This window comes from Talaromyces rugulosus, chromosome III, assembly GCF_013368755.1.
Source record: "Talaromyces rugulosus chromosome III, complete sequence".
NCBI classification, from domain to species: Eukaryota; Fungi; Ascomycota; class Eurotiomycetes; order Eurotiales; family Trichocomaceae; genus Talaromyces; species Talaromyces rugulosus.
This window is the reverse complement of record NC_049563.1, coordinates 4647439-4667198: the sequence shown is the minus strand read 5'-3', so window position 1 is coordinate 4667198 and position 19760 is coordinate 4647439. Positions and strand designations below refer to the sequence as shown.

The window sequence follows — 19760 nt, the reverse complement described above, 5'->3', positions numbered from 1 at the left end:
CAGCAGCGAAGAGAACGGCAGAGCCATCTTGTGTTCAGCGCTTTCAACACGTTGAAAATCAATGAATAAGATTTTGTATTCCAAGTAGGCGCCATACACGAGCTTGATAGCTGCTTCATCGAGGTCGTAAAAATGACTGGAAACAGGAACCTTCCTGGTACTATTGGAATCGGACATCGCTTGCACCATTGCACAAGACTATAATTGACCAAGTGTGGTGGTCATGGGCTTCTCACGGCGTTGTCTGAGGTACGGATACCAAGGGATTTTCCCCGGAAATTTGGGAAGATAGTAAAGTATCATAGTAAAGTATTCAGGTGACTCCTCATTGTCAATGAATACCGGAAGTTTCGAGCACATATTCTCGAATTTCGTCTTCGCTCCTCTTCACAAGACTGATGGTCATGCCGCCGTGCGATCGAAACTGGACGTTCATAAATGTCCCAAGTTTGAAGTTTTCCACTTGATAATACAGAAGACCGGTATTCTGTACTAATTCCACTAAAGCTGGAGGAAAGCCAGAATATCTCGATGATTTTCCAGGATTGTGAAGAGTGAGAAATTGATGGATAGAGCGTGGGGTGAAGAAATAGAAGGTTGTGGATATAGATTTGAGAAATGAGAAGTTAACAGAAGGGATAAAAGGGAGATGAACCGATAAAAAGGTCCAACTATTCCGGAGACTGTTAGTGACGAAAACCACAAAGCTCAAAATCTCTCTGAAGCTCAACTGAATGTGGTTTCCAGAGGGGTGGTTGGGACTTGATGATGGTGATCTAAAGAAGAGTATGATAGAGGTGAAGAGGAATGCAAGGGAGAAGAGCCTGGGTTAAATACTTTTTAGGAAGAAACATCAGGGCCGGTTCACCGGATTCAACATGGTTCCCCCGGGCTCCCACCCACCGAACATCCCTGTCCGGGCCATCATCTATGAGAATTTTCTCTCACCGTGCGGGTCATGGGGCACTCATGGGGCACTCGCTCCTATTCCGAAGGATCAGCGATTGCCTATTTCGGAGAACCGGTGTCGGCCAACAAGGATTTCTTTGTTCTAGTAGCTTTTATATGTGGAGTCACAATTGCCCCGATGAATTCTAGAGACTCCATCAGATGACCGGCCTGTCCCTGAGCGGAAGTGCAAAGCGACAAAGAGCAGGGCAAACGGGACAAAGTCGACTGGTTCCACAAAAGCACGATATGTGACGAATACTAGATAATAGGCGCTTTGTGTTGAATAATATCAAATGTGGAGGAAACGCAGAGGAGGAAGAAATACTGTAGCTAGGCAGATTACCAGTTGATAAGTCTCCCATTGAGAGGATCCCTTGGCATATAGATTCTCGGATGCTGATCAATAATTGATATAGTTCTTGTTTGAATGAATGTAGTATTCATTTGCTATTCATCATTTCTGGGCTGTCTTTGAAGATATTTAGATCTGAATTACTTACTTCTATCAGCTCTGTTCGACAACAGCAATACCTATAAGTTTAGGATTGTATTTTGAGGAAAGCGACTCTAAACTTTGAAAATATACTGTGTAGATGAGAGGGCCGCTGCAGAGCCAATCAGTGCAGCGCCCGCAGATCCCGGACCCACAGAGGGGCGACGACTTTCTTTTTTTTTTTGGGAGGAATCAATTATATGAATATACAACATCTTGCTGTCAACTGCCCATATACCTATCGACATATTCTCATCGCAGGCCCTGTGAAGATGCCGAGCAAGGATCCCAAGAACCTTTGCGTTGCCTGCAAAGGTGCCGAGCCGTGCGCGACAATACGCAATCGTCCGTTGTGCCAGTAAGTGCAGTGCTCGACAATATTGAACAAGGCAGACAGATCATCGGTGTTTGCTAACCAAATAACAATATGGCAGGCCATGCTTCATCAGCTTCGCAGACGCAAAGACTGCTCGACGGATGGCAAATTACCGGCCGCAAAGAGATGCACCCCCCGCCAAACTACTGTTACCCCTCTCTCTCGGTGCTTCATCGTCGATTCTTTTGAATATGCTGGACAAGCTTCGGGAAAGACAGCTGTCCAAAAACCCACTCGGTGCTGGATTCGATCTTTACGTACTCGTCATAGACCCCTCATCGATTTCTCCACAACTGCCTTCCGTGAAGGCTCATTTCGACGCTGCAAAGGAGCATTATCCAAGTCACACCTACTCGATAGTGCCACTTCATAGCATCTTTGACGTCGACCTGGATATCAAAAACACTCTTGGCGATTTTGGATTCGTGGATGACGAAAGCAAGTCCGGCGCAGATCTGCTGGACTCCTTCCGGGCATCTATATCTACTGCCACAGCGAGAGCGGATCTGGATAATCTCCTTTTGATTCGACTAGTGGTCGCATATGCCAGAAAGTATGATTGTGAGGCAGTTGTTTGGGGAGACTCTGATAGCCGCCTGGCTGCCAAGACTCTTGCGAACGTCGCAAAGGGCCGTGGTATTTCCTTGACATGGCAAATCCGTGATGGCCCTTCTCCATGGGGCATGCAGTTTTGCTTCCCGCTCCGGGAACTTTATAGGTCGGAACTAGACCTCTATGTCGAACAAACTCCAAAGTTACAAAGTGTCGTCGTTCCTAATACTCAGCAAGCAGAGAGCCTATCCACACGAGACCTCTCGATCGATGCTCTAATGAATCAATACATTGTGACACACGGGGAGAAATACCCTGGTGTCATGGCTAATGTTGTTCGAACTGCCGACAAGCTTGAACAAGACAACAGTCCCACCTCTGACCCAGAATGCTCAATGTGCTCTGCTCCTCTCCAGAGCCAAGGCTCTATTGCGGTGCATGGGAACGACACTAACCGACTTTGCTACGCGTGTTTACGATCCAGAGATGACATTCGAGTTTCCAACGCTTAAAATATGACATTGTTACAGATTATACTAGGAAATTATCCACCATATACCAAAAATTTGACGAAAAGCAGGATCTTCCATGCAGGAAGTAAACTGAGGGCACTGCTCATTAACGGCCACCACTGACGCCGGCTTCAAGGTCTCCTTGCTTTTGCCTCCGTCCGCCCGAACGACTTTTGTTTCGTCGAGGAGATTTGGATCTATGCGCGGGATCGGGTCTGACAGGGCCGTGAGAATTGTTACCGTGCTCTATTGGAATCGACTCTGAGACAGGATCTTGCGTATAACCCGGAGGGTCCGGTATCATGTCATCCTGATATCTGTCAAACTCCTCGGGGATACTCAAGTCGACGGGACGCTGGTTTCTCTGTGGATCATTCGCTCTCTTGGCGCGTTTCTTATCTGCTTTAGCCTCCTTCTCTCGGAGATACTTTTCTAAGAGAATGGCATTGCGAGTGTTGCACTTGTAAACTGCGTCGGCAAGGTCACCAATAAACGGAACAAGGCCAATGACGAAGTCGAAGACGATGTTGATCAACATCCGAGAATAGAGCTGCGGAGGGAGTCCGCCATCGATTTTTTGGCAATCCCTGGCCACCATCATGGCCAACGCGGCATCCACACCGTCACCAGCACTGAAAAAGATATCATAATCAGCTTTTGAGTTTTCCGGTTTCCGCTGGGCTTCACTTACAAGGGTATCAATCCAATAACGCTCCCCCAGCCAAATCGGAGACCGCATAGGCTAAAAAGGGAATAATCGAGCTGGTACGCCCGTCGTTTCACGCGATTGAGGATTTTGGCATCGTTTTGAGACAGGCCCGGTGGAATGGCTTTGCGACGCTTTTGGGTTTTCTTGCCAAATGCACGACCCAGTCGGGAGGCAGGCACATGCTCGAAGTAGGGATCCTGAAGAGAAGTAGATTTTAGTATATATTCTGTCGCAAACTTTGGTAGTCGTGGTCGAATGCAACTTACCTCCTGGCCAAACTTGTTCTTGACATTCTCCTTCAAGATGCTTCTGCCCACAAATGAAGCCAATTGAGCAGCCATTATTGTTGTTCTATCGTAGCTTTGCCACTGCAACCTTTGGCGCAAAATAAATAGAGCAGCTGGAATGTCCGGTACGAAATCGGCTGGCGTAGTAGTGGCAAGCCCCTGGTACTATGCAAATAATAGATGCAGACAAAGAATAAAACAAAGGGGAACAAAGGGGAAAAGACTTGTTGTAAGAGTCAGGCGAGACAGTTGCGGTCTCAGCAGCTTTTCCCTTTGGTGTTTCAGGCTTTCAGCAAGCGCCCGCCCACGTCATTCCGCGCGCACAGACCCACGGAGTGGCTGGGGCAGTGGCGCCACAGAGCGATTGGGCATCGGCCGTGTGGCGGTGCAATTTCCATAGTCTGGCTGTTGCTCCCGGACGGAGCTAGAGACGACCCACAACAACCAACCACCTCTTGTCCGGCTGGTTTGGCCTTTGCCATCTTCTTTACGCCGCTACATGTGTGTTTGTTTCGCTTCTGTCCACGTATTCAGAAATCCGGCCAGGTTGAACCAGCTCATAGTTCCGCCACCCACAGCGGTCAAACCCCTGATCCAGCGGTGGACCAGCACTGGGGTGCCCCTAGTGTGCCTAGCCTGCGATCACTGATCCCAAACCTCATCAGATCTGATTCAGGCTCCCGTCGTTACTCCTCTGCATTTTGAAATGCCCACTTATAGTCGCCATTATGACAGAAACAAGACTAAGCCTCGAAGACTGTGCGTTTGCCAGTAGCTCCTCCCATACTCACTGAGACTTGCAAAAATGGCATAGGAAGCTAACTTGAAAATCTTCGTCAACTCCAATAGGGCTGGATGACCTGTGTGTCCGCTTTATCATAAACCTACCGCGAGAAGAACTGGAATCTGTGGAACGAATTTGCTTTCAGGTGGAAGAGGCGCAATGGTTCTACGAGGACTTCATTCGGCCTCTCGATCCGGCCCTGCCTTCGCTGTCCCTGAAGGCCTTTGCGATGCGCATCTTTCAGCACTGCCCACTGATGTCGCAGTGGTCGGAGTATCATCATACAACGGCATTTGCAGAATTCCTGGCATACAAAACCCGTGTGCCAGTGCGAGGCGCTATCATGCTCAATGAAACCATGGACAAAGTCGTCTTGGTCAAAGGTTGGAAAAAGAATGCGAATTGGAGTTTTCCTCGTGGCAAAATCAACAAGGAAGAAAAAGATTTGGACTGTGCTGTACGCGAAGTTCTCGAAGAGACCGGATATGATTTGAAGGAAGCTGGCCTCGTCAAGGACGACAAGCAGATGAAGTATATCGAGATAACCATGCGCGAGCAGCACATGAAACTCTACGTCTTTCGTGGTGTGCCCATGGATACCCAGTTTGCTCCTCAGACCAGAAAGGAAATTAGTAGGATCGAATGGGTCAACCTGTCCGATCTTCCTACGGTCAAGAAGAACAAACAAGCCCAGAATGACGTTGTCAACGCCAACAAATTTTACATGGTTGCTCCGTTCCTTCATCCCCTCAAAAAATGGATCGCCCAACAGCGAAAGCTGGACGCCAAGAACTATCCAGCAGTCTCTTCACTGGCCTATACAGAAGGCGAAACATCTATGGACGAAGCGTTTATCTCGGCCAACAATGGCTTTGCTTCAAGTCATATATATACCCAGCCTGGCACCGCCAGCGATCTACCGGAAGTTAGTCCTTCACAGGATGTCTCGTCGCATCTGAAGCGCCTGCTCAACATTGGCCCCTCAGCCTCGGTTATACAGCCTTCCCCTCCCGTTTCAACCACCGACCCATCAAAGTCGAATGCTTTGCTGTCACTCTTGCTCAACGGCTCCAGTGAAACTGCAACTCAGGGCATTCCCGGACCTATGGCGCGTGTACCGGAAGGATTACATCAACAGCCTGTCGTCTTTCGCCAGCCTCCCTCTTCCTACATGCCACACCAACAGATCTCACACGACGGCGTTTCACCGGCTCCTGCTGTTCAAAACCAACCTTTTGGCTTTCCTGCTCCCTATGCGAGTGCGCCACCTCCCTCGAGAAACTGGAACGCGTTTGTTTCTGAACAACGTCCATCATTATCTGATAACATGTTTCCTCAACTACGCAATGAACAACAACATGCCGCACCATTCCACGCAACACAGGTTGCACCCTATCAGCAGACTGGAGATCCACAATTTGCCCAGCAGACAAATGCGGCTCCGTTCCAGGGGTCGACGATACCTCCTGCAAGCAAATTGCCACCTCCGAAATTGACCAGCCACTCCTTGGCCCTTCTGAATGTGTTCAAAACCCAGTCTCCCACACCAAAACCGGCAACCATATCACAGCACGGCGTGGGACTGTCAACACAGCTCAAGCCGTTGCCACCTCAGGATAATCTGCTGGCTCTGCTCAAAGGCTCCGCACACAAGCCATCGCCAATGCCTGCTGCGGAATTAGCAGCTCAGCCAGTGAAAAATGCCCCGGTACAGATTCTACAACGACCTCCCTCGAGCAAAAAAGAGGTATCAAATGTCAAGGCAACCCATCTTGACGACGATGCTATTACATCTGCTACAGTGTCCGGTCCATTGAAGACACCTGAATTTGGCCAAAAGGGATTTGTAAAGCAGGAAACCCATCGACCCAAGACAAGCAAGAAGCCAGTGGCTGCAGCATCTCCGATCAAAATTCTATCACGGCCATCAGCTGCCAAGAGGGACTCGTCGGTGTCGTCTGAGCAAATTTCACGCCCTTCATCTCGTTCGCATATTGACAGGGCGAATGAAAAGACCAAAACTGCAGAAGTATCCAAAGGCTTCCAGCCACAAATCTTGCGGCGCTCGGAGAAATTGGACCTTAATAATGTGCTGCCTACTCGCACGATCCCTGTCCATGAATTGTCTCCAAGCCCGAACCCATACGCACCGGTGAACAAGGTCCCGACGATAACTCACGACAAACCCATCGTGCCCAAGTATGATCGACGACCTAGTCAAACAGCGGCGCAAAAAGAAACATTATTGAATCTGTTCGGCAAGTCCCCAAGTGAAAAATCTTCTTACATGGCTTCGGCCGCAGACCGCCCCGCGTCGCGAGGCCATTTTGATGCAATTTCGTCTCCGTCGCTTTCAGGTGTCGAATCAAATATACCGGCAAACGTGTCGAGGCTAGGTAGCCCATCAGAAAACGGCACTACGAATTCGGGGGCTCATCGGCTAACATCGCCAGACAACAAGGCGTTTTTACTGGGCTTTCTTCAGAATGTAGCCCAGGGAAAGAAGTAGCTTTTGTTTTGAAACCAGTTATGCATAGCCCTGCCATTAGTTATATCGTTAAAGGTTATATCAATATATTCAAACATATTAATTGTAAAACACATTACTACTGGTAATAATACTGCCATGCTAGATCGCGCTATGACGTCGGAAATATTCTGCCGCTCTTTCCCGCCTAATATGACAAACTCCACGAGCTTGCCAACTTCACTACATCCATTCGACGACCAACAATGATGGCATCCCGGCGATCCACAAATTTCGTCTGCTCGAGATGCTTGGGCAATGGCAAGGCATTTTTCTCAACGAGCGTCAGGGCTCGCCAGCAAAACCTCAATCATGAGCTCCCGCCAGCTCCCCCGGCTTCCGGCTATACCAGGCTGACCAATCGTGCATTAATTGCGATTGCTGGCGTTGACAGCACTTCATTTTTGCAAGGCATGGTCACGCAAAATATGCTCATGGGCAAAGAGCCCGTCAGCGCGGCGCGCCGAACGGGATCTTACAGCGCATTTTTGAACTCGCAGGGCCGTATCCTGCACGATGTATTCATCTACCCCATGACGGGAGACACAAGCGTAGACGCAGATGGGGACCCTCATTGGCTGATTGAAGTCGACAAGGACGAAGTGAAAAATCTGATGAAGCATCTCAAGAAACACAAACTGCGCTCGAAGCTCAAAATACGTGCATTGGAAGACGGCGAACGATCGGTGTGGGCCGCATGGAACGAAGGCGCCGAATCGAGATGGGCAGCCTATAACCTCGACTCGGATTTCCCCTCGAAATTCTCGCCTGCTTCGCTTGTGGCTGGGTGTATTGATACGCGGGCTCCGGGGTTTGGATCGCGATTGCTTACGCCCGGTGACGGTGATCTCCTGGCTCACCTTCCCGATGGCCCCTCCTCTTCTTCTTCCAAGTTTGCTGGCGGTGAAGTTGGTCTGGAAACATATACCCTACGCCGCATACTTCACGGAGTAGCCGAGGGTCAGGCTGAGATTACGCGCGAGTCTGCTCTGCCAATGGAGTGCAACATGGATCTTGCACGCGCCATTGATTTCCGCAAGGGCTGCTATGTCGGCCAAGAGCTGACTATACGTACACACCACACGGGCGTTGTTCGAAAACGCATTCTGCCTGTACAGTTGTACCATGAGGGAAACCAGCCTGACAGCAACAGCGAAATGCCCATCTACGACCCCCACACAACGATATCTCTGCCCCCTGACAGCAGCGGCGCGAATATATCCAAGACTGGCGGACGAAAAGGGCGCAGCGCTGGAAAATTCATTAATGGAATTGGAAACGTCGGTCTGGGCATATGCCGTCTTGAGATGCTGACGGATATCTCGCTAACGGGCGAGAGCAGCCAATACGTGCCATCTCAAGAGTTCGAAGTCTCTGGAGGAGATGTCCGGATCAAAGCGTTTGTGCCTCCTTGGCTTAGAGAGCATATCACGGCAGGTATAGCGCGAAGGGCTCCTACGCCGAGACCAAGCGAGGGCCATGAAGGATTTAGGGCTCGGGATATGGTTGAGCAGTTAGAAGAAGAGGAGGCCGAGGCAGAGGAACGGCGACAGGGGTAGCCGAGTAAGATTATGTATCATAAACTCGCCACTATTGTGCAATATATCATATATTCAAAATCACAGTAGATTTATTAGTAAATTGTAACAAAAGCTTGGATATTTTGATTCTTTTGTAAATGAGTCACGTGATCGTTAATCGCCACCGCCTGCCTGATTCTGCCAGATTTGGTTGGCGATCTTTGACTGCTACATCATTTGTTCTCATCACTCACATCTCAGTGCCTTGTGCTTAAGTTTTCTTGTTGCTACTCCTACGTTTTACAGCCTTTTTTTATAATTACTTTTTCCACCTCAAGTCACAATCAATACACGTCCCGTGGGTGAAAAACGAGTTAGAAAAAGCTGCAACGCAGCAGAAACCACAAAAAATGGCACCAACCGACGACCTCAAAGGACACGCAGCCTCCTCCCAGGACTTCTACGCCCTCCTCGACATATCCCCGGTGGCCTCTGAAAGCGAAATCCGGCGCGCATACCGACGCGCTGCGCTGAAATACCATCCTGACAAAATCTCCAACCCGACACCCGTCGACATTGACAAATTCCACTTACTACAAATCGCAAATGATGTGTTATCGGATCCGGATGTACGGCAGTTGTATGATAATGCGCGTGAGGCGCGGGAGCGTAAGAAGCGGGAGACGCAGATGATGGATGCGGCGAAGAGGAAGATGAAAGAAGATTTAGAGGCGAGAGAGAGGGCGGGGGATGCTGCTGCTGCTGCTGGGCAGAGGGGGATGAAGCGGGGGTGGATGGCGACGACTGATAATGACGCAGAGGAGAAGTTGGAGAGGGAGATTCAGCGTATTGCAGAGGATACTCGGCGGCGACGGCGAGAGGCCGAAGAGAAACTGATGAGGGAGGAAGAAGAGGAACAGCAACAGGAACAGCAGCAACAAGAAAAACAAGAACAGGATAAGGCCAGTCAGTATGTGGACCGGTCCAAGGAAGGTGGCACAAACGTGCCAGAGCTGGAGAGGGCCGTCAAAGTGCGCTGGATCCGCGAAGGGCTGGGAGTCGACCTGGACAAGGACCACTTGATGTCGCTATTTGTGTCATTTGGCAAGGTAGAAAATGCGTTCATGCTAAAAGACAAGCGGCAGCGAGTGGGCGACAAACGCGAAAAGAAGATGGTTGCCACCGGAGTCGTGGTTTTTTCTTCGATTGTGAGCGCCCACGCGGCGGTGCTAGACAGCGAGAAGAAACGAAAGACAGGCGAGGGGTACTGGGCGATTGTCGAGTCTGTGTTTTGGGCATCTGGAAACGAACCCAGTATTGAATCGGATCGTCAACCTACAACATCAAATTCAGCTACAGACACAGCTAAAACAACAGATGCTACTACGAAGCCCTCAATCTCAAAACCCCGGCCCTCGTTCAATTTCGCCAGTTTGAAAGAGCGGGGCACGCCGTCGAAGAGTGGTGGAGGAAAACCCTCTTTCGGGTCTTTCTCGTCGGCCAATGTGAAAAAGGAAGCACGACCTTTAGTCTCTGGCGACAAACCAGGTTTGACAACGGCGAGTCTGCAAGAGGTCACGCTGATGCGGTTGAAGAATGCACAGCGGGAAAAGGAGCGCAAAGCGCTGGAAGAGGACCTTTGTCGAGAGGATGAAGCCGCGGATGCGGCGGCATGATGTTACAGCGTCTATTGATTTTTTTTTATGTCATGGTGAGCGGCGCGCGTATAGACATGGTTTAGTATGTGCTTGAGATACCCAATATTTATCAATTCAGAGATTACAACATTCAACATTTGAACTACTTCAATATCTACTAGGTATGGATTAATATTTATGGCGGACTGACAGCTGTGGAATTGTAATGTATTGTACGAACTGCCAATTGATACTATATATTTAACTATGTCTATAGCCAACCGTCCAGACATCTGGATGTCCCTTGTAGTAGAGCAGAATTATTCACTCATCAGGGTAAAGAGTCTATTGGACAATAAGGTCTAGCCAAACAGCCAAAGGCGTGTTTATTGGCAGCTAACATACTGAGAGAGTTGAATCGTTCCAGACGTAGAATTTGGCGGATGCATTGCGAGTATGTAGATCGTTGCCAGGCACAGTGATATTGGAAGTATTGTCAAGGACAAAACTTCGAATCGATTGATTTGAGGCAAGATGTTTTTCGATCATTGAAACTCTCTGCTGAAGTCCCGAAACTTCGCTGTGAGACTTCTGGAGATCTTTTTCGAGATCCTTCTGGCGATCTTCCGAGGCCTTCTGAGCTTTCAGAACACGAACCCATGTGACGCTGGGCATGCATTAATATTTATTGACAGCCGCACCAAACTTATCCACAGGCGGCAACGTGAAGTGAGAGAAGAAGGGTTGCTCTTGGGCTAGTTATTTAAGGTTGCCTAATACGGCAACTTTCCGTCTATAACCGACTAGTCCGGAAAAGGAAACACCCCCCTCTTTTTTGCTTCATCTCTTCAACTACACTCCTCACGGTCTTTGCGATCTTGTATTCATTCATTCATTGAACAGTAATAATGACGCGCAGCAAGAATATCCGCCTCTATCGGGCGTGTCAGCGATGCCGCCAAAGAAAGCTCAAGTGTGAACCGTAAGTACACATAGGCGTGCTGAGGCCGGACAACTGACCATCATCAGGATCACGCTGGAAGATACTAGCTGGAGGTGTTTCGAATGTCTTCGGGCAGGCCAGGAGTGCAAGCCCGCTGGATCACGGCGCGGGGGAAACTTGCGGACCGGACAAGTGAAATCACCACCTACAGTGTCCCAAGTCGTTGACCAAAATAATCAATCGAATGCGGTAGTCGTCGAAGACGGGACTCAGCCTGAGGAAACAATATATCCGGATCTGCAGACACCCTGCGACGCGTTGCAAATGCTTGCCAAATTGGCCGCGACAGACGCAACAGTATCATCTAACGCTACTCTTCGGCACAACTCCGTGTCCGACAATGGGATGCGGCCTAATATAGCAGCTACCCCGGATTATACGTTTCCTAATCGCGAATTGGGGTACAATCAGCACAATATCGGCCCGAATTTACCATTCTCCACAGGGATGCTTTCGGAGGCTGGAAACTTGGTCAAGAATCTTTTGGGTCATTCGATATGTGAAAGGTTGATTCAACGGTATTGCTTCCAGCCTCTTTTTTTTTTTTTTCAAAGAGCCGATAACTGACTTGTCAAATCACTTAGCTACGCACAGGATTACCATACGTTTTGCCCACTGGCACCGAAAAAGATGCTCAAAACAACCAATATCGATCAACTAGTAGTTGACGAGCCCTTTTTACTGACCGTCATTCTCACGATTGCCTCAAAAGACAACCCAGAGCTGCGTGCAATCCACCAACACTGCTGGAATTCATTAAAGACGCATATGATGGACATATTCCTTGCTGCTCCATCCTCGTTAAATGTGGGCTCGGTTGAGGGACTCATCCTACTTTCCGAGTGGATTCCGTACCATATTTCCGACTACTCTCTCGATGACCATCTTTACCAAGGGAATATCAGTGTGGTGGAGGACAACATGGGATGGTCTTTGATCGGACAAGCAATCCGGCTTGCATATCTTTTGCGTCTGGATAAGGTTTCGTTTCGTGAGGTACCACCTGGCATTTCGCAAGAGCTAGCTCATCGACATCGCTTGGCATGGATATGTAAGAATGCCTATAGCTGGAGAAGACGGATAATGCTTACAGGTTATTTTAGTTGTTTATATATCGGATCGGCAAGTATCAGTTCGCATGGGCCAGTCTTTTTGGTCGCGTGGGCCGTCATTATCTACCCGTTTCACAGCTAAGGATTTCCCTACCTTGCAATCCGTGGAAGATTCGCATCACCTCTATGCCTCTGTTTTAGACGCAAGTCTCGAACTAACGCAAATATTACACAACACCCACGACCTTCTTTATTCCAATAAACTGCGTATGGCGGAAATGATGCGTCGAGGAGACTACAACCCTTATCTCGACGAGCTTCGGCACGCTTTGTCACTATGGCGGACTACTTGGGGTAAACTAGAGCCATCTCCCAAGCTCTACAGTACTCTTCGTATAGTAAGCGAATATGTGTGTCTTTATATCAATGCCTTTTCCTTCCAGTCAATGCTTTCTCGCTTTTATATGGAGAGGGCGGGGGATCATGCCGCCGGACAGGCCAGGCCTTCTTCATCGTTATTCCCTCGGGGGGTATTAGGATCAGCCGATGGGGTATATATCTTTGAGGCTATCAATGCAGCACGCAATATCTTATTTATTGCAATCGAGACCGACCCGGTTGCTCATATTCGCTATATGCCATTTCGATTTTATGTGTTGGTTATGCCTTTCATATCTAAGACGACCCCAAGACTAACCCTAGAACCCAGATATACCATTTATGCTGCCGTTTTTCTCCACAAAGCTGACATTTTCGGCGCTTTCTCCGAATTCGAACACAGTCAGATTGTCGATCTGGTCAGAGGGTACATTCGCGTTTTAAACGATGCCGCCACCGGGCCCTCGCACATAGGCCATCGGTATAATAAACTGTTGGAAAAGCTGTGGTTCAATAACGAAGCACAAACGACGGCAGCAACAGTAACAGGAGCAAACTCTGGGTATTCGTTGAGAAATGCAAGTCAATCGATGCCTCAATCGCATAATAACCAACCAGTGGGTTCGATGGATAATAGTACCTCATATGCTGCAGAATTGCCGCCATCATCATTTAGAGATTTGAGGCCGCCTGAAAACATGATTGACGAGCTGAATCCCTTTTTGGCCAATTTCACGGGCTTGGATAACTATGTTTTTAATCTCGATCCGGAAACGGACATTTATTAAGCGTTGTATTTTGTATAAATACATGTATACATATATTGATTGAAGGATATTAAGAATAAATTAATGTAAAAGACGTGTATCAAGCTTCTTATCTTTTTTTTGTAAGACCAAGTCTATCTAACTACTCTTGAATACATGGGTAACTTGAACATTACAATATCCAAGTATACCTGTAGTCCCCCATTCGCCACCAAGCCCGCTTTCCTTGTGTCCCGAAAACAGACCCTTGGCAATGATTTGAGGACCGGAGTTGATAAAGATGTTTCCAGCCTCTATACGCTGACCTATTTGCTCGGCACGAGATTTGTCAGAACTCCAAACACATGCCCCAAGACCGGCTTTTGTGCCATTGACATAGCCAAGAACTTCTTCCTCTGTGGACCATTTTAGAGTCGGAATAATGGGTCCTGTTAAGAGTAAGTCGTGATACAAGATGTAAAATTAAGGAGAACTGTTCTTACCAAACTGCTCCTCGGTTACGATTGTCGAATCATGCTGTGGCTCGTTCACAATGTGTGGACCGATAAAGTATCCAGTACGATCTCCAAAAGAATGATCTGTACTGATCAAGGCATGTCCCTGTTCACCATCACCAGAAGATAACTCGGCGAGGAAGCGGTTTATGCGGTCATACTGCATTTTGTTCTGGATTGGCCCTAGTAGGCTGTCCGGCTCGCCAATAGTCAACCCCTTCATGGTTTCCACCATTGCCGCCACGAATTGATCGTAGATATCTTGATGGATATAGACTCTCTTTGTGGCGACACAAACCTGGCCTGAGTGGAATAAAGCCGCCATGGTGACTTGAGGAGCGACTTTGGCGATATCGACGTCGGGGAGAACGATCGCGGCATCATTGCCACCCCTACAATATACAAGTTACTGATTAGCCAAAGTCAAATGTTAATTGTTTCAATGTTTCACCATACATTTCCAAAGTAACTCGCTTTACCGTGTTGGCTGCGAGCGCCATGATTCTCTTTCCGGTGGCAGTCGAACCCGTAAAAGCGACCTTGTGGACATCGGGATGCGCCACGAGCGATGGACCGAGCAAATCGTCACCCGACAATGCCTGTACGACACCCGGAGGAAAGATACTTTGAGCAATCTCGGCCAGTTTCAGGGCCGTGTACGGAGTGAACGGGGACGGCTTCACGATGACGCTGCAGCCGGTAAGCAGGGCAGCGAGAACTTTTCCAATGGACAAGACAATGGGGAAGTTCCAGGGGCAGATGGCAACCACGACCCCAACGGGGACGTATTTTGTTGTGACCACTCTATCCTCTAGATCCAGTACCTCGGTTGGCAGGCTCAGAGTGAGATGGTGATCGAACAGAGCGACTGCGTCACTCAGCTCCGCGTCTGCCACGGCGCTGGTTTTTCCAGCCTCCTTCTGAAGAAGGGATTTGATATCCGGCAGGTGAGATAAGAATGAGTCCCTGTATTTGCTAATAAGTCCCCGTCTATACTCAATTATCGTCTTGGACCACGTTTTGACAGCTTTGTTTGCTGCTATTACGGCTTCTTGGATATCGGTTTTGGAAGCAAGCGGCACATCCCACAATGGTTTTCGGTCGAATGGATGAATTCCATGAGTTTTTTCACCTGACGTCCTAGCTTTACCATTAATTATGTTGGAGAAGGAGGAGAAATCAACGGTAGGCATGATGACGACTTTTTTTTTCTCTTTACGATATGATGCTAGAAAAAGGTAGACAAAGGAGAGAAAGCTTGGGCGGTATCAATGTCGAGTCGGGCGACCATCAGAGCTATATTTAACTTAGCTTGACTTCAAGGGAAAAGAGAGAAGATTTAGTTAATTCACCCGACATTTTTCTATAAAAGTAAATATCTGGACATGTGAGAAAATGTTTCCGGCACAGGACGGCTAAGGAAGGTAGACGGCTACAGATGGGAGAGGAAGGGGAAAGGCCATTTTTCAAGGACACGAAGGAAGAATTTGGGGAGAGACTCAAATGAGGGGCAGCATTTTTACTCCTACTATGGGCTTGGTTGATGGTCAATAGACTATAAAAGAACAAATTGACTTTGCATCCTACTTTCAGAAAAGGAACCTGGAATTGCAGCTCCATTCTCAACTTATCCATACAAACTTCACAAAAGCAACACTTGAAAATGGCCCAACCCGATATACCAGAGACGCACAAAGCAATTGTATACGATGATCCTGGAAAGATTTCCACCAAAATCGTACAAGTCAAAACCCCCGAGCCCGGACCCGGAGAGGTTTTGATCCGCATGTAAGAATCTGATTTACTTTTTTGTCTCTTTCTTTCAAGCTAACCATATGTTAGAACACATTCCGGTGTCTGCCATTCTGACTTGAGTTTGATGCTAAACCAGGTATGTTTCCGAGGCAATACTATAATCGACATGGTGAGTTTACTAATAACAATAATGCAGTGGGACTTTTTGGATGAAAAGGTCCAACCAGGTCAAGTGGGTGGTCACGAAGGTATTGGAAATATCGTCAAGATCGGCGCATACTGCGAACAAACGGACCTGAGCATTGGCGACCGAGTTGGGATCAAATGGACTGCTTACACCTGCGGTACGTGCGCGCCATGCCTCGCTGGAGCGGACGGAATCTGTGAGAAGCAAAAAGTCTCGGGCTTTTCTTGCCCGGGAACATTCCAGGAGTATGTCATTAGTTGGGCTCATTATGTCACCCGGATCCCCGGGGGTCTCCCTAGCGATATCGCGGCGCCGCTGTTGTGCGGCGGCGTCACCGTCTACGCCGCCTTGAAGAAGAGTAGGGCCAGTCCGGGGGATTGGGTTGTCATAGCAGGCGGTGGTGGCGGTCTTGGTCATCTAGCCGTGCAGTTGGCAAGCAGAGGAATGGGATACCGGGTTATTGGGCTGGATGTCAGTTCAAAGGAAGAGCTAGTGAAAAGCTGTGGCGCAGAGATCTTTCTTGACATTCTATCATTTCCGCAAGATGATGGTGGAGACTCTCTGGCCACCGAGGTCAAAAAGCACACCGGAGGCAAAGGCGCTTCGGCCGTGGTAGTGTGCAGTGGCAGCAATGCGGCATATGCTCAGGGCCTCAAGTTTCTCAAGTTTAACGGCACGCTGGTATGCGTGGGTGTGCCACGGGGACGGCCAGTCCCTGTTGCTCATGCGTATCCTCACTATATGGTGGCCCAGCAGCTGGCGCTGGTGGGGAGCACAGTGGGCAATCGGAAGGATGCTATCGAAGTGTTGGACATGGCGAGTCGTGGTGTTGTGACTACGCATGTGCAGACCGCCGCAATGGACAATCTTCCCCGCTTCTTTGGCCAGATGGAAGGTGGAACGCTCCACGGGCGAGGCGTAATTACAATGAGTTGAGATGGAGATCAGGTAGCAAGGACAAAGTCTTTACTGTATCGTCCATAGTCTTATGGTTAGGGTTACAACCGCTCCGGTCGTCCAATACAAATCTTAGTTCGTGGAAAATAGGTTTAGTGCTAACTAGTTTGGCTGGTAGAGACGAGGTGGATACGGCTATAGATGGTGTTGTAATTATTCCGTACTAATAAGCAGAGTTCTTGTAGGTACTAGTACTACATACTCCGAAGTGTTGAGAAGCTTAGAAGGAAGTATTGGATTCCATTCTTTTAGTCTTCCAAGCTCTCCATATTTTCAAACTCTCTCAAACTAGCCTGAGTAGCCTCCGTCTTTTGCCAGCGTGGAGACGGCTACGGATGGAATTCGAAAACGCAGATACTAAGAAGTACCCCGGGTGTACTCCGTGCATACATGCATTCGCTTTCTTTTCCCCATATTCTATACGTGTTTTGTGGGGGATGCCGGGGTTCTCCGCAAAATGAAGAAAACTGCCTATATATGAATTTAGCTAAATACTGCACGCAGTCCGGTGAGTCAATTACTCAATGTTTCGTGGCAATTCGATCTGCTTGAAAATTGAAAAAAAGTTCTACCACATACTGAAACTACACGATGATTACAAACATCTACGCCATCACTGCTTTTGCAGTAATTGGCGGTAGTCTGTTTGGTTTTGATATCTCCTCAATGTCTGCCATGTGAGCTCTCACCTACCCGGTCTTTCTACCCAGAGTCTTGGACTGGGAATCCTCACTCGACCTGCTCTTTTTATGTTAATGTGTTGAAGCATCGGCACCACACAATACGCATGTTACTTCAATCAAGGCCCGAATCCGGAATCCTGTGACGGACCGCTAGCAATTGTACAAGGCGGCATCACTGCCAGCATGCCCGGTGGATCTTTTCTTGGCTCTCTTGCCTCGGGGATTATCTCTGATAAAATTGGACGAAAAACTGCAGTTCAAATTGGGTCGGTGATATGGTTAGTCCAGTTCTTGCCCTGTATACTAGTAACAAGGGGCTCACCACACCCAGGCTCGTTGGAAGCACTATCATCTGTGCGTCTCAGAACATCGGAATGCTAATTGTTGGCCGCTTCATAAACGGATTCTCGGTGGGAATCTGTTCTGCTCAGGTACCAGTCTACGTCTCCGAACTAGCTCCTCCGCATCGACGTGGTCTCGTCGTCGGCACACAGCAGTGGGCCATCACATGGGGAATATTGATCATGTTCTACATATCGTACGCATGCTCCTATATTGATGGTTCTGCAGCCTTTCGAATTCCGTGGGCACTGCAAATGACACCCGCCATTCTGCTCTTTTTTGCGCTCTTCTTCCTCCCGGAATCTCCTCGGTGGCTTGCGCAACAAGATCGATGGGAAGAGGCCATCGATATTCTCGCTTTGGTGCATGCAAACGGAGACCGACAAGATCGAGGGGTAAGGACTGTAATAGAGCAATTGCAGAGCACTTGCAGCACCGACCACGACGCCTCAACCTCGTCGTATTGGGAACTCTTCAGCCCCAATATGATTTGGAGAACCCATATCTGCATTTTTGTTCAAATATGGTCTCAGTTGAGCGGCATCAATGTCATCATGTATTGTGAGCTACTCTTTTTCTTTTATTGCTTCAATTCGTGTATTCAACAAAATAATTCCCAAGGCTAACTGACTTTGTAGATATTGTGTATGTATTTGGGATGGCTGGTCTGAATGGCAGTGCCAATCTCGTCTCTTCGTCGATCAACTATGTGATCAACATGGTCACTACTATATTCGCACTCGTTTTTGTCGACAAGATCGGACGTCGCCCCATGCTCATCGGCGGTGGTATCTCCCTTACTATCTGGTGGTTTGTATGCGCGGGCTTAATGGCCGGCTATGGAAAACCCGCACCACCAGGTGGCCTGAACAATATTTCCGAAGAAAGCTGGTCAATTACCGGAGCTCCCGCCAAAGCCGTGATTGCCTGCTCGTATTTGGTTGTTGCATCCTTTGCTCCCAGCTGGGGCCCAATCTCCTGGATCTATCCTCCCGAATTGGTGCCTCTTCATCTTCGGGGCAAAGCTGCCGCTGTCGCAACTGCTAGTAACTGGATATTCAATTTTGCGCTGTCCTATTTTGTGCCTCCGGCATTTGAGGATATCAAATGGAAGACATATCTTATCTTTGGGTCTTTGAGTTTCGTCATGACTCTGCATACGTTTTTCTGCTTTCCCGAGACTTCCCAAAGGACTCTGGAGGAGATTGAGGCAATGTTCAAAAACGGAATCCCTACGACAAAGACTATTTTGGGACTCGAAAAGAATATCAGTGAGAATAATAACATTGCTATGGTTGAAGATGTCGAACAATCAAAGGTTGACTCTACACATGTTGAGATTGCAGATGCTTGAGATGCCAGCTTCCCTGAGATTTGATACCGTGGTTTGGTTTTTTTTTTTTTTTTTTTTGAGAAGTGATGGTATCTTTATGTACAGGGGATCTCCCCGGTTTCCTATCTATATCCTTGTCCAAAACTAGCCTCAATGCAATATAAATCAATTGCTACACGCTTCATCTTAAAGAACAAACTTATAAACAGCTTAATCTAACCACAGTTTCAAAATGAAATCCAGTCGAGTCCCATACTCCTACATATAGAAACAAGTCAATCAATTTAGAGATAAATATATAACGAATAGTAATAATACGTTTAGTGAATTCTCCAGATGTCCATGTCCGATTTACCACCACCCTATAAATTTCTAATATTATATAGCGTTGCAAAGCGTCAACTTTTTCATAGTTTTATTGGTGAAACATTGATAATTAGATAGTAGTACTAATATCGACT

At 48.1% G+C, this 19760-nt stretch overlaps 10 protein-coding genes across 10 annotated transcripts; 7 read left to right on the top strand and 3 right to left on the bottom strand.

Moving 5' to 3' along the window:
* Positions 1-1716: 1716 nt before the first annotated feature.
* Positions 1717-2884, top strand: TRUGW13939_06387 (uncharacterized protein; the record flags this gene model as incomplete). Its single annotated transcript, XM_035489540.1, has 2 exons — positions 1717-1802; positions 1879-2884. 2 exons carry the CDS (start codon positions 1717-1719, stop codon positions 2882-2884), a joined length of 1092 nt encoding a protein of 363 aa, XP_035345433.1.
* Positions 2885-2990: 106 nt separating this feature from the next.
* Positions 2991-3934, bottom strand: TRUGW13939_06386 (uncharacterized protein; the record flags this gene model as incomplete). Its single annotated transcript, XM_035489539.1, has 3 exons — positions 2991-3516; positions 3576-3790; positions 3860-3934. The coding sequence occupies 3 exons, from the start codon at positions 3932-3934 to the stop codon at positions 2991-2993; spliced, it is 816 nt and encodes a 271-aa protein (XP_035345432.1).
* A 674-nt stretch (positions 3935-4608) lies between these two features.
* Positions 4609-7173, top strand: TRUGW13939_06385 (uncharacterized protein; the record flags this gene model as incomplete). The annotated part of the gene is made up of 2 exons (XM_035489538.1): positions 4609-4639; positions 4730-7173. 2 exons carry the CDS (start codon positions 4609-4611, stop codon positions 7171-7173), a joined length of 2475 nt encoding a protein of 824 aa, XP_035345431.1.
* A 227-nt stretch (positions 7174-7400) lies between these two features.
* Positions 7401-8750, top strand: TRUGW13939_06384 (uncharacterized protein; the record flags this gene model as incomplete). The annotated part of the gene is made up of 1 exon (XM_035489537.1): positions 7401-8750. One exon carries the CDS (start codon positions 7401-7403, stop codon positions 8748-8750), a length of 1350 nt encoding a protein of 449 aa, XP_035345430.1.
* A 371-nt stretch (positions 8751-9121) lies between these two features.
* Positions 9122-10387, top strand: TRUGW13939_06383 (uncharacterized protein; the record flags this gene model as incomplete). The annotated part of the gene is made up of 1 exon (XM_035489536.1): positions 9122-10387. One exon carries the CDS (start codon positions 9122-9124, stop codon positions 10385-10387), a length of 1266 nt encoding a protein of 421 aa, XP_035345429.1.
* A 285-nt stretch (positions 10388-10672) lies between these two features.
* Positions 10673-11023, bottom strand: TRUGW13939_06382 (uncharacterized protein; the record flags this gene model as incomplete). The annotated part of the gene is made up of 2 exons (XM_035489535.1): positions 10673-10693; positions 10754-11023. 2 exons carry the CDS (start codon positions 11021-11023, stop codon positions 10673-10675), a joined length of 291 nt encoding a protein of 96 aa, XP_035345428.1.
* A 233-nt stretch (positions 11024-11256) lies between these two features.
* Positions 11257-13569, top strand: TRUGW13939_06381 (uncharacterized protein; the record flags this gene model as incomplete). The annotated part of the gene is made up of 4 exons (XM_035489534.1): positions 11257-11330; positions 11378-11857; positions 11936-12402; positions 12455-13569. 4 exons carry the CDS (start codon positions 11257-11259, stop codon positions 13567-13569), a joined length of 2136 nt encoding a protein of 711 aa, XP_035345427.1.
* Positions 13570-13686: 117 nt separating this feature from the next.
* TRUGW13939_06380 (uncharacterized protein) lies at positions 13687-15235 on the bottom strand (the record flags this gene model as incomplete). Its single annotated transcript, XM_035489533.1, has 3 exons — positions 13687-13976; positions 14031-14434; positions 14499-15235. 3 exons carry the CDS (start codon positions 15233-15235, stop codon positions 13687-13689), a joined length of 1431 nt encoding a protein of 476 aa, XP_035345426.1.
* A 470-nt stretch (positions 15236-15705) lies between these two features.
* Positions 15706-16920, top strand: TRUGW13939_06379 (uncharacterized protein; the record flags this gene model as incomplete). Its single annotated transcript, XM_035489532.1, has 3 exons — positions 15706-15830; positions 15885-15933; positions 15994-16920. 3 exons carry the CDS (start codon positions 15706-15708, stop codon positions 16918-16920), a joined length of 1101 nt encoding a protein of 366 aa, XP_035345425.1.
* A 612-nt stretch (positions 16921-17532) lies between these two features.
* Positions 17533-19320, top strand: TRUGW13939_06378 (uncharacterized protein; the record flags this gene model as incomplete). Its single annotated transcript, XM_035489531.1, has 4 exons — positions 17533-17618; positions 17708-17902; positions 17956-18527; positions 18605-19320. 4 exons carry the CDS (start codon positions 17533-17535, stop codon positions 19318-19320), a joined length of 1569 nt encoding a protein of 522 aa, XP_035345424.1.
* Between the last annotated feature and the right edge of the window lie 440 nt (positions 19321-19760).